This window comes from Lates calcarifer, linkage group LG11, assembly GCF_001640805.2.
Source record: "Lates calcarifer isolate ASB-BC8 linkage group LG11, TLL_Latcal_v3, whole genome shotgun sequence".
NCBI lineage: Eukaryota > Metazoa > Chordata > Actinopteri > Centropomidae > Lates > Lates calcarifer.
Genome location: NC_066843.1, coordinates 6,477,776 through 6,491,384, shown reverse-complemented (window position 1 = coordinate 6,491,384; position 13,609 = coordinate 6,477,776). Strand labels below are relative to the sequence as shown.

The 13,609-nt window shown below is 40.6% G+C and overlaps 1 protein-coding gene across 1 annotated transcript; it reads left to right on the top strand.

Moving 5' to 3' along the window:
* The first annotated feature begins 1,691 nt into the window (after positions 1–1,691).
* Positions 1,692–13,581, top strand: mafk (v-maf avian musculoaponeurotic fibrosarcoma oncogene homolog K). Its single transcript, XM_018701886.2, has 3 exons — positions 1,692–2,037; positions 8,318–8,396; positions 8,476–13,581. The coding sequence occupies exons 1-3, from the start codon at positions 1,868–1,870 to the stop codon at positions 8,911–8,913; spliced, it is 687 nt and encodes a 228-aa protein (XP_018557402.1). The 5' UTR covers positions 1,692–1,867; the 3' UTR covers positions 8,914–13,581.
* The last annotated feature ends 28 nt before the right edge of the window (positions 13,582–13,609 follow it).

Genomic DNA, 13,609 nt, shown 5'->3' with positions numbered 1-13,609 from the left:
TACGGAAACACAAGCTAACCAGAGTACAAAAGCTGGTTACTTGTCTGATGATGTTTATCTGCAGTTTTACTCTAAACATGCTCCAGTGCAGATGAAAGAATCAGGCCCGTCGTCACCAGAAAACAACTGATTCCACATGCAATTGAGAAGTAGAGTTATATTTGTTGAGTCAGTAGCCATGTAGCAAAACAGAAACCTAAATCTAAAACAATCTGGATATCTGGCACTATGTGATGGCTGAAGCAAAAGATGAATTCTCAGGAATTAGTCAGTGTTGCTGGAAGCAGACATTTGTGGAGTATTCCACTTGTGACTCAGAATAGTCAATATTCAACGTTGTTCGTCTAACGTCAATGCTTGGGGAAAAAAGTTTTTAAAAAACCCTACTCACAATAGAGCGATCTGTATAGTACACTTTTTTTCTTTTGGCCTGTATGGTCACACTTTTAAAATCTAACTCAACATTTATTATTTATTAACTAGTCATCAACTAGTCACACTTTTTCTAAAGGTCAAAATTACATCATGCATCTGAGACTGTCTGTATGCCTTTATCAATGTGTGTGCGTTTCCTCTTTTTTGTCTCCCCAGTGGCTAAACATAGCACAGCTGAATACAAATCATCATGGAACAAAAATGATACAGTTATGAAGCTGCTTTTTTTTCCCCCTGAAATGGTCAATTAAAAACACCACAACTACCTCCAGGGAAACCACCGGTCCCTCAGTGACAAAACATTCATGTTGATGTTTGGCAACATCTCTGGTAAACAAAGCATTACAGTTCATTATGGAATCTCTGTATGTGACAGTTTATGTGTTAGCATAAATCCTGTCTATGTGAATAAAATGTGAGAAATGAATAAACCATATAACCAACATTAACTGCTGTATTCCAGATGTTTACCTTTTCCATTCATTTGTTTCCAAGATGCTGACATTTGTGATCTGAAACAAAGGAAAGAAAAAAACATGATTTCAGTTATGTCATAGCTTTGCATTTCAGCAAATCCCATATACCCTAACAAATGTGAAGGATGGGCAACATTATTACTCCTATAAACTATGCTGAGAAGTGATTTGTGTCTGCGTTAGATAACATTTCCTTCAAGAAATTTATGGCCATTTCACAAAATCTTGGTCTAGTCAGCAGAAAAAAATGGGAAAGTGCATTTTCCTCCTCTTTCTATCCGTGTCTGAACTGTGTAACCCACAGTGTTTATAGTGTAAACACTCTGCGTCTGTTTTTAACAGGCACCATAGTCTCGAGGCAACCTCAAAGCGGATGTCTTCTTATATCGAATAGATGAACAGGGAAACCCGTGCCAGTGCAGCCCTTAAAAGGCCACTGACTTAACATATTTACATCCAGTACTTAATTACCCAGAATAACCTGTGACGTTACTGGCAGCAGTGCAGTTAAAATAAGAGAAATCCTGTGACTGCTGGGCTACTACACCACATACTTTCCTCAGGAATGGAATGCTACTGCTGCTCCCAAGTCAGATGGAGGGAGGGGATGGTTTTCTCTCAGTTAATGCACATTTTTGAATACCTTGTAGTGTAGAGCTGACCATAAAAGAGGGAGAAGGGGGCAGAGGAGATTCAGAGAGCAACAGGTTCATAACTTCAATTTGAAACTTTAAGTTTCCCCCCCGTGGCTAATTTTGGCACCGCGAAGTGACTTTGTACAGATTAGTTTTGTAAAGTAAGCAAAAGCAGTCGCCAGCAGTATCTATCTTCTATTTATGGCCTCACCCCCCCGGCCCCCCTTCCCAGACTGACGTCAGCAGAAAGTTATTTTCATGAATGGAGGGGGCGGTCACGAGGAATCGGTGACGTGAGTGCTTGCGGAAGCAGAGCGTGGAATGTTGGTACATTGTTGTTGTTTTGTAGTTAATTTAGTACGAGGATACACCGCTGCCCGCCCGCTGGACGCTTTATACCAACTGTGTCAAGTTACTTCGTCGCCTCTATCGGAAACCTACTCCCGACACTTTTCACGCATTCCGGTCCACAGAATCCCGCGTCCACAGAGGTGAGGTTGTTTTTTTTTTGTTTTTTTTAGGGGGAAAGATGTTTTGACATTCCTTTCTAAATTGCTCAACTTTCTTACAGTGACATATTGGAGCATACAGACAGGCTTATGTTATGGCCACACATGTCCGTCATATAGGATATAGCGCTGTAAGTGTTGATCCCGGTTATGAAAGTTGATGTTGACTTTGTAGATTGTTTCGTACGGACACGTGTTGTGTTGGAGTAACATAACACAATGCCCAAAAAGTGGCTCAGAGCTCGGTGTAGTCGTGTAGAAGGAGTGGTGGGAAACAGGCAAAAGTAGTAGGCATTAATTTGGTATAACTGCTTACTGTTTCAACTTTTTATATTTTCTGTTAAGCCGAATTTCAGACATCTGAATCAAAATATGTTTGAGTGGGTTAATGTGATAGTGAGTGAAGTTTATCCCGATCTCTCTTAAAAATGGTGATAAATTTGGCAAAGTCTCTAAGGAGCGCGGAAAACGTCAGCATAGGCGCATTCAACACGTTTATTTAAAAATGTTATATTTAAGAAAAATGCCGAACTACATCAAAATCGACGTTAACGTGACGCTTATCATGTTACTTAATGTTGTTAAGGTTAATGTTACAAAACGTCATAACCTATTAATTACTGAGCTCCTGTTATTACAAGATATAGTTTTTTTTGTTTGTTTGTTTGGTGAGGTAAGTTTATTTATAGCCTACTTTCTGTCACTCCCATGCGCTTTTGGGGAAAATGGAAGTGAAATAAACTCAGTGACTGGCCTGTTGAAACGAATTCATATAAATCATTCTCACATCCCCTTTAATTTCTCGCACTGTTGCTCATTACAAGGCGGGATTCATCACAGGCTGCTATAATGCAAAATACCAGCCCACTTTTGACATTGGAAACAACACGTGGTCTGCATTTTAGACATGTGGGACAAAGGGCACGATGTGAAGTCAGACCACCAGGGCTGACTGGCCTACACAGGAGAAACGAGCAGTCACTAAACAGCAAGAGGAGTGCATATTTCCACAAACAATAAATCACTCTGGAGAAAGGCTTTATCTTATCTCTGTGTTTAGCCATCATTTCTGGTCGACATACATCTTTATGACTTGGGTAAAGATAAGGGAACTGTGTCCTGAGAGTACAATTAAGTTTCTTGATAATGACCTAATCATAACAACAGAGTTTTACCTCAGGAATATCACTGCTTTGCAATCCTGTATGTTCACAGTTTAGTTTGTCCTTGGTTGTTTATTGAATAACTTGGACTTGTGACCTTTGAAGGCCTCTGTGATTAATATATGGAAGATATTTGTCTTTGAGTAACTTGTTCCACTTAGATGGTCACAGATTTGTTCCTGGGGGGGAGGCTTTTCTTATTCACTGTTGTTTCTGGTGGGTGCACACAGTGTCTGCTGCTTACAGAGAGGCAGTGGGGAGCGGGTGCACTCCCCTGTCATGAGGTTAACATGTGGTTAAATCTCCAAAGTGATGATGTCTTCTTTGGATGGAGAAGTTACGGTGGCTGACTCATTCTCGCACCACAGTGGTGTGTGACAGTGACAAGGCACAACTGGAGAAATTCCCCAGAAGACACAGAATACAGTTTAATTGTCTCCAGTCCTATAGTATTTCTCATTTTGCTGGTCAGTGGTGATGGATGAAAGTGACACAGAATGCAAAAAACGTTTTTGCGGCGGAGTATTGTGAAAGTGAAATAGCTGTGGTTAAGTGATACAATGACTCACAGGGAACACGTTCGCTGTGCTGTGTTTTGCTCCCCTTACGGGAAAAATATGTTGAGTTTTGATTATTGACTTTGGAAGCCGGTGATTTTATACACAGCCGAACATGCCAGGCAGAGTGTATACAGGCAATAACAGATGAACGTGTGAACAGGCTGTGGTGCGTCCATGGTGACTCCTTGACAGTTATACTGTGTCTGAGGCTGCTCACTCTACCACTGTGATTTGCATCCTGTCTTTTCCTGCTTTCCTACCAGAGTGAATAGTAGGTAATGACTGAATCTCAACCTGCTGATTTCACATCATTGTGGTCAGAGGTGTGGCAAGGGTCAAGTTTACTCATATATTTATTTTGCAGGATTGTCTTATTGGGAACTCCTTGTTGATTTGCAGTGGTGCTGATTTGCTGATTCAATTGTTGATCTTTTTCCTTGGCAACTTCCTGATTCCACCGTGACTCAAACTGTATGTTGGCAGCAACACAAACATTAAACTGTACATTCAAAATGTATGGTTTGCTGTCATATCCTGTCTGCCCTTATGCCAGTATCTCAGCTAGCTCTTTTGAAGGAGAAGCACAGAAATCTGGATAGTACTGGATTAAAGCTTTGGTTTGTTTTGGTATGTCAAGCTGGAAAGAGATAGATATGATGTAATGTCAGCTTTTAGGAAACAGAATGTTAATATTTTCCTTATGCTTCCCACATTACTGGTTCCCAGGTAGTTAAAACGTGGACAGGTACGCTTTTATTTTTTGCATTCTTGACATTTCTTTGAATCCCAGTGCCCCTGTCTGAGAGAATATTTTTGCTCAGATATTCGGCGAGTTCTCCTCCCTTTCCGCACAAAAGTTCCGGTGGCCATGCCAACCATTTCCAAGGTTCTCTGTACTTTTCCTTCCTCCCCATGAAACAACGGGATTTTCCAGGAAACGTCAGATCGGGAGGGTGTGATTCCCTACTGCTGGTCGTCGCTTTTACCAGTAAACAGCATGACTCACCGCTTAGCTATGCTCTCCATTTCCTTCACATAATATCCCACCAAATGTGCTGCGCTGGAGAAAGAGCAGAGTGCCGCGCGCCCCAGTCTGTACAGAAGTCTCTCCACCTCCCTGAGAAAAATGCAAGAAAAGCAAGAGCTTTCTCAGAGGAATGTAGCAAGCTGTCAAAGGCAGCAACAAGTCTGCTTTCTGCTTAACCTGCTCCCAATCTGAAACATAAAGGAGAAGAAAAACATAGAGCCTAGACAAGCCAGCTCTGCATTTATCACTAGAGCATGAGCACATAAGTCTTTGATATGCTGTTTATTTTAGGAGAAGGTTGGGCCCCCACAGTTACCTGCTGTAACTGAAGTGCAGCCTTGAACTTGACCAGATGCCTGACATTAAAAATATAAACATTTGGCATCAGTGAGCAAAAATGTACATCGGTTTATGTTGAGTTAGAATACAGAGAGTTTCGTGTATTTGTTCTTCAACAGCTGTTTAGTTTATGTTGGTTTGTGCAGATGTAGACCAGCCTTTTCTTGTTTTCCTGTTTGCTGAGAAATAGTCTTGAAATGGTCAAAAATAGTCTTGGAAAGGGTCAGTTCATCTTCAAAGAAATGTGAACACCCAAAGAACAAAGTATCAGGTTTACCAGAAAACATTATGCTTCCCACATCAAATAAAACACTGGCTTAACAATCAAGTATAACCATGACATGTGTGTATATTGTTTTTAATAGACACAAGTACGCTGATGTCATCCTCTGGCTCTAATCTACATAGTTTTAATGGTTTGTCATAAATTAGTGATAACATTAATTCTGAGTAAATAGTGCATTTTTGGTTATTCGTCATCAGAGGAGCATCTTGAGGAATGAAACATTACTGTCTGCTGTATGAGAAAAGCAGAAAAGTAAAATAAAAGATGGACAATTTTGTTCACAGTTCCTCCATCAAAGAAAGGTGGTGGGCTCCGGACTCCCACACATGTGCGCACAGGCCGCCTTTGATTTGTTTGGGCAAGTGAAAAGATGTGAGACTCTTGTGAATTCCAGACATTTTGTGAATTTTGCAGCCGTTGTTTTACAAGTGGGATTGTCTGAACTCCACCCCCATAGCGGAGTGCATCGCAGGACATATTCAGACGGCATGTTTCCTTCTCCAGTGAAGATTTGCCTCATGTGCATGTGAGGGTTTGCACATGTGTGTTCACTCAGGAATGCGGTTTTGTTCTTTGCCTGCCATCTGTGGCTTTTCTTTGAGGTATTTTTCTCAGACTCCTTTTCTTGGAAAAACTAATACAAGTTGTTTTCTGCGCTAGAATGGGAAGCCGTGATTTGCTGAGAAACATGTTTGTCTTGTCTGTGTGGCAAAATCGTAAAGATTAAATTCTGGATTCGGCTTTGTAATGTGATTGCTGTTTTTCCTCTGAGGAAACTTTGGCTTCTTGATCAGGAAAACCTTGTCCCTGTTTGAGTTGAGAAAGCATAAGCACATGCCTAAAGAATTTCAGAGAAACGACCTAGGCTCTTGGTTCAAGCTGGAGGCCTCTTGTATGAAGAGAGGGAGGCCCCACTCCACATTTCCATGATCTTCTCAAGGAATATACCCCGGGACCCCCCTCTGACGCAATACCACTTAAATTAGGTTGTTTAGGCCAACTTGCTGTCAAGGAATGTTTTATTTTAGCTCTTCATCTTTATTTGAAGCTCCTGAAATTTCAATTATGCAATTCTTTGCTGCATGTTTTGCAAAATGAATCAGGGACATCAGAGAGAGCAACAGCTGTTCTCTAAATCTCTAAACAGGAGTTTATGTGGCTCTGGGTTTAGCCGTTAGGTTGGTACATGTATTTGTCATCTGTTTATTTTCCAAGTTAGGATTCCAAACTGGTGTTCAAAAACACCAAAATATATTCTGTAGACAGACATGTTCAGTTTAAGCAATTATGTGGACAGTGACTAATGTCCAGGTCCCATCAAAGACAGAAACCAACAAAGTTGTTTTTCATCTTCAGTCAGCATCTGCAAAAGTCCTGTATTTGCAATATTTGTAGCCATAGGATGTGAAAATGTGATATATATCCCAAAAGGAACAGCCACGCCCAGAGGATTTTCTTCCATGAAAGCTGCAGCTAACAGGACTGCAGAGCATATTTGCCCTGTTACTGAGGTATCACTTATCGCATGCTCACTTAAATTGTTTAGTTGGCAGAAATTTGTGTCAGCACTGTGGGCTAAATATATCCACCAGAGTTAAATAAGGGCATAGAGCAGCTCAGGAAAGCCCAGTGTAAGAGGATCCAACCAGAGAGACATAGCCCTAAATCAATAGTCTACATTGTCTCACAGCAAAAATACATCAGTGACTATAAAGGAAACTATTTCTCTGTGACACTCTATCTCCAGGAATTTTCCACATGCATATCTAGTGCTTGGTAAAGTTCAGCATAACTGTAAATGTTATGCTGATGTGATGGTCTGTTTTAACGTCTGTGATGAGGAGGCAGAGCAGTGTGTGGACTGTCTGCGTCCCTCCAGACCCAGAGACATCAGATAAGAGAATTCAGGGGAAGCAACAGTATCAAGAGAAAGATCATAGACAAACAGGGATTTTTTGAGCACAGGGTGCCTTTCAGTTATCAGCACAAGTAAGTGCTTCTTATTTGTACTATGTATAGGCTGTGTTGCGGTTATGAATGAGACTTGTTTACCCTTTTGGTGACCATGTGACTCACACTCCCACGCCCATTTGCAGGGTGTTTCCATGGCAGCAGTCGAGCATGGAACAGTGCACTCGTAGTCAGGCTGGTCTGCAGGTCCTGAAATGGAGCCTTGGGGGGATGTGTGCCTCTCACAGGATCACAGCTCAGCGCTCTCGCTTTTTTTGGCCATGGCGGCAGTCTGGAAAGCATGTGCCTCACTGTAATGAGTGCAGAGAGGCTTTTCTAAAAACTGCCCTGGCGAAATCGCTTAGGCAAAGAGCTTAAATGCAAAGTTCTATGCAGAGAGAGGGAGTGAGAGGTTGCCTGTTTCTAATCTTGCTTGGTCTAGTGAACTACATTGTCAAGGCCCTCCTCCTCCTACAAGTAAATAAAGGCGCCCTACCAGAGCTGGTGTTTGATGGTGTCGTGCTGCCCTCTACTGGCATCTGTGTCACTGCCATGCAGACAAAAATATTGACACATGACATTACCCTGGAATGTTGTTGTGATGCCTTTTAAAGTGAAGTAACAGGGAGGAGTGACCATATAGACGTCAGCTTTCCTCCTATGTCGTAATCAGTATTTGCAGTACACAATAATACGCACTGGTGGAAGAAGTGTTCAGGTCTGTTACTCGAGTAAAAATATAAATACGGCAATTTCAAAATACGCCATTACAAGTACAAGACCTGTATTCAGGATCTTCCTTAAGTGAAAGTATTAACAAATAGCTTCTTTAAACTATAAAGTCTGGGTAGTTTTAAGTGTAAAAATACATGATACTGTGTGTAAAAAGTACAACTGAAGTTTTGTAGTTACACGGTTTCTTCTCTTTACTTCACAGTGTGTCTTCTGTGAGATTCTGGCCAGTTGTCTGCATGCAGGGAATGACGACTCATTTTAAGACGAGCAAAGCTTTAAAGGTAAGTGTGAGAAGTTGTTTTGGACTTTGTTAAGATCCAGATCCGGCCATGTTCTTCACGCACTGTTCATGTCCTGCAGGTCAAGAAGGAGGTGGGCGAGAATGCCCCAGCACTCAGCGACGACGAGCTGGTGGCCATGTCCGTGCGGGAGCTCAACCAGCACCTGCGTGGGCTGACCAAGGAGGATGTCGTGCGGTTGAAGCAGCGGCGACGGACCCTGAAGAACCGGGGCTACGCTGCCAGCTGCCGCATTAAACGTGTCACCCAGAAGGAGGAGCTGGAGAGACAAAAGACAGAGCTGCAGCAGGAGGTGGACAAGCTGGCCCGCGAGAATGCCAGCATGAGGCTGGAGCTGGATGCCCTGAGGGCCAAGTATGAGGCCCTGCAGTGTTTTGCCCGGACTGTGACCCGCGGGCCCCTCTCGCCGGGCAAAGTGGCCACCACCAGCGTCATCACCATCGTCAAGTCGGCCAACCACAACAACTCCAGCCCAACCCCGTTCTCGGCTCCCTCCTAGTGGCAACAGGACTGGGCTCTCCGTCTCCTGCCTGGTCCTTCCCGGTTCCGACCCAGCCTGAACCCGCTCATCCTGTACTGAGAGGACGCTCAGTAGTTAGACTGAGGGATGGAATGGGATGGCAAGCTCTATGTGATGTTATGCTGAATTCACAACTCCGTCTCCCTCCTTCTGTCTCTTTTACACAATCTACATTGTCTGTGCACTGTGCAAATCCCCCTCCCCAACCCCCAGCACCGGCAGGGTAATGGGCCTCTGTGACCGTTCCTCCCTGACTGATAGCAGAGATTTGCTTTAACTCCAGTGTGAAAAAGTGTTTGACATGCCTTAATGTGGCAGCACTGGCCTTGGACAGCTCTGATACTTAATGCTATTAAGCATAAAACAGGAGAGATTTAAGTAGTGCATGAGACGGTAAAGCTATTTGCAAAGCCTTTGCCAAATCATACTCTCTTTACGTAAAAGTGTCTCAAAGTAAATTGAGCCTTTGAAGCTGTTGCCTTAAAAAAGATCTATGACTGATCTATATAAATTATTATTTCACATGTAGTTTAACACAGAGAAGATTTATCGTTCCAGCTCTGAGGTCAGGTGGACACCTCTTCATACCAGCAGTCTCCAAACACATGCCTTTAAGAGCCAGCCAAACACAGCACCAGATGTTTTCACTGATACGTGCCTCTTCTCTTTTGAAAGGTGCTAAGCAGTAAAATCACCTGTTGTAGAGTTTGGTTGGAGTGAAAACCTACATGTGGTTCTCTATGGTCCGTTTGGAGAGCTCTGTATTATGCAGTTGACAGCTGACTAATGTTTAGCCAATGGTCTCTGGTAGTGATACAGCGTTGTTTTTACTTCTGTCTTGGTTATGCAAGGTTTTGCTCGGTGGTCAGTCATGGCAAATAGTTTATTTAGTATTTAGGGGCTAATTCTAGAAAACAGTCACTACTCTCCAGGAAAGGCATTCATACAAATGCTGACTGCAAACTAATCTTGCAGTTTTTAAGTTACATTTTTCATTTGTTTGAGAACTTTAAAACTCAATCATCAGGACAGAATTTGTATGTAAATCTTTGCTGGAATATATTGACTCCCCTTATTGAAGAGGTTCTTTTGTGCCTTTTTGTCAACCTATTGGCAACTGCCTAACACTTCTCACATCTGAAGGTTGTCTGCATCAGGTGGATCAGATTTCAAAGCACCGTATCTGATGCATCTTAAATTTGCTGTCATAATAGCTCATCTACAAAAACGCTTGACTTGTGCTTGTATTTTCGGTCGAGAAATTGCTGAATCTGTCAGTGGGGCTGAAAAGTGAAGACATTGGAGGCTGTTGGGAAGGTGCTGCATGTGATTCTGTTGGTATCTTTGTAGCCCTTTTGACTTGAGAAACCATTCACAATTTCTGCTTGTAATATTTTGAAATGCACAAGTTGAATTATACTTGATTTCGACAGATTTGAAATGCTGTTTGACTGGACAGGTTGACATGGGAAGACTGAAATGTAAAAAAGTAATTAAGGATAATTTTGGGCCAGATTTGTTTGGATTCAGCAGATTTGACACTGCCCAGTGTCATTCATTATATAGCACTTATAAGGAAACTGTTAAGATGCAGTATAAAATGAAACAATTCACAGGGAAACAGATTCTTAGAATTAGATGACGACAGATAGAAGCTTGTATTTCTGAAGTTACTGAGGCTTAAAGTGCATGATGATTAAATGTGGTGTGACCACTTGTTGCAAGGTCAAGCCTTGTGTAACTATGGATGGTATACTCTCTAATATGTATGCCACAGCACTTACTGGGTGATGTTTTGCCTCTTTCTTTACAGTATGCCACTCTTTGGTAGGTAATCCATATTGGATATAGTGTAATGAGAGCGGTCCTTACAAGTGAAATGCAGTTCAACTTACTTCCTGTATATTACAGATTACAGAAATGATAAAGCTCCCACTGCCTCCGTTGTTACTTTACATTAAGAACTCCGTCCAAATAGAAATCATTCCTACTGCTGGGTCACGAGAAGTGCTGCTGCCGGTGTTGGTAACTCTGAAACAGTAGCTATTTACTTTGCTTTTGACACACTCTTCTGCAAGAGAACTCCTGACGCCCATCTCTACAAACAGTGGTGTCATGACAACTAAATGCAGTAAACACCTTCCTCCTGTTGTACGTTTTGAGATATTTAAATATGAAATTCACTTGAAATCAAGCCGTTCTTACCGAGGATCCATTCCTAATTTGGAGTGAAGTCAATAGAGATTGTTCATGTCAGGATTTTCTCTTGGCTAAGAGGACATGACTGTTCTTCCCCTGTTCCATAGCTGCAAAGAACAGTACGGGGAACTTTGCTGCTGTACAACCTGCTGTGATTTTTAAAGCAGGGGCATTGCTGTGTTCTTACTCTCATTTTGTATTTTCACTTGGTTTCTATGTTGATACATCCTATGTTCTCTTTCTGATACTTAGTTTTATATGCATATACAGTATATAAAAAATATATATTACATATTTTTCTATATTTATGTCTTTTCCTATCCTGGGAGTGGTGTGATTATGTAATCATTCTTTGAAGTCTAATTATGTTGATGCTGACCTTTTTTCTGAAAAAGTTGTATTCACATTTACAATGAGAAAACTATTCTCATAACTTAAGTCTTCTTTGTGAGTATTTATACCCCATGAATAGTTCTTCTCAGCACATTTACTATTTGTCTAATCCACAACACAGACGGACAGACGGTGACTAGGGTTACATACAGGCTGCAGCTAATTATCTCAAGAATTAATTACATTCTGACTGCTAGTTCACACTGTTGGTAAAGAGCACATGCATCCATGAAAGGTTGTGAGTCAAACTATCTATGCAAAAGAATTCAGTTATTTTACATCATTTCTGGATCATTTAGCTGGAAATTTCTGCCAGACATCTACTTAGGCAGCACAGATGTCAGTGATCTCAAATATTGAAAATGATTTTACATCCTTTAAAAGAAGAGCACATTGGTCTGATGTGATCAGATTTAAAATGGCCTAATATTTACCAAATGTTCAGTTCTCATTTAGACCTTTTGGATGTTATTTGAAGAAGTAATGGGAATATTCCATTTAGAAAAAGAGAAAATTTGCTCTTAAAACACAGAGTTAACCTGCATGTAAACCTAGTCAGTGATTGTGGACTCTAAGTTAGACTTGGTATACTTTTCTAAAGATGACAATTGATTTAATCGACAGTTTCAAATGATGATGATGATGGTAATGCTTTTATAATCACTAAGAAACCTTACCTGAAAGTTGCGTCCAAAGCTGCTAAAGACTGTCCACCCAGACCTGTCAAGTTAAAGGTCACAGAGTCAGAGGAATTTATAGAAGTGCTTTACATGTTTACGCAAGTCATTTTTCAGCACATTACCTTACAAAACTGCTCAAAGCATTTTCTGAGAACGTTACAATGACCGAATGCTGTTAAATGAGGCATTGTTTAATTTTTAGCACTTATTACTGTATTTGGATCTGAGGTGAATGCTTTTTAGCAGCACACCTTAAAAATAATACTCTAAAAAGTATATATTTCTGTACTGTGCCATGATAGACAAACCTCAGTGTAGGTGAATTAAGTACTCTGTGGTTGATCGTACATCCACTGTGACCCAGCAGAGGTCCATTCATGCTCTTAAACACATGTTGCTCTTAGGTTATCAAACTTGCCAGACACAATACTTTGAGACATTTTTTCCACTACAATAAAAACAGAGCTGCATAGAAAATTCAAATCAATTTAGGGAGCATTATGCAGACATTAATAAATAATGGGTGAAAAGAGGCATAAACATTACCTACCGCGGATGTTTACTTAAAGTGGTGTGAACAGCCTTCTTTCATCCCACAGTTGAAGTGAAGCTCGTTATACCCAGGAACTATAATAGAGCTGTTTAAGATATCAGTGGTTATTTAACATTTTTGTATGAACCATAACAATGCAATTTTGTGTACTGAAATGAGGTTTTATCTTGACTAGGTGTTCAAGGTTATTAAAATTTCTTCCTGAAATCATGTCTTTGAATAAATAAGCTTTCACATGCAAGCTTTACCAGCCCTACAAGCTACAGTATTTAACTTTAGCCATGTAGAAAAGTCAGTTTTAGAATTGTAGATTGAAGAGATTGTTTAAATTCAGAAAAAGCTCCATGATAGTAGGAATGGAGTATGTGTATGGATTAAATGGTTGTGGGTGAAATAATGGATGAAATACATTGAATGTTAGTTCAACAGCAGCAGTTTCTATGTTAAGTTTGTACTCAAAAAATAAATGGATTTCTTTGTTCTAGTCTCGTGGCAACATATTGAGGCTTAATGAGTGACTGTAAACAAAGACAGTAATAAGGCAGCATAAACAGAGTATGTACCCTTCACAGCTTGTCATTATTCTGCTCATATATATTTTATATTTATTTCATTGATTTGTGTAATTTTATTAAAAAAAAAACACCTAAATTATTTTTTATTTTACATTCATTTATTTACATGTTTTCTCAATGAACTACCCTCATGTACAAATAAAATCTGTATTTGTTTCTGCTCTGATTTAAAGTATGGTAAATTATTCCTATAAATAGGTCTGCTGTGTCTGTTTTTGTACTTTCAAATAAAGCTTTTTTCCCCTCATCTAAAAGTGCATAATTACTCGATTCAA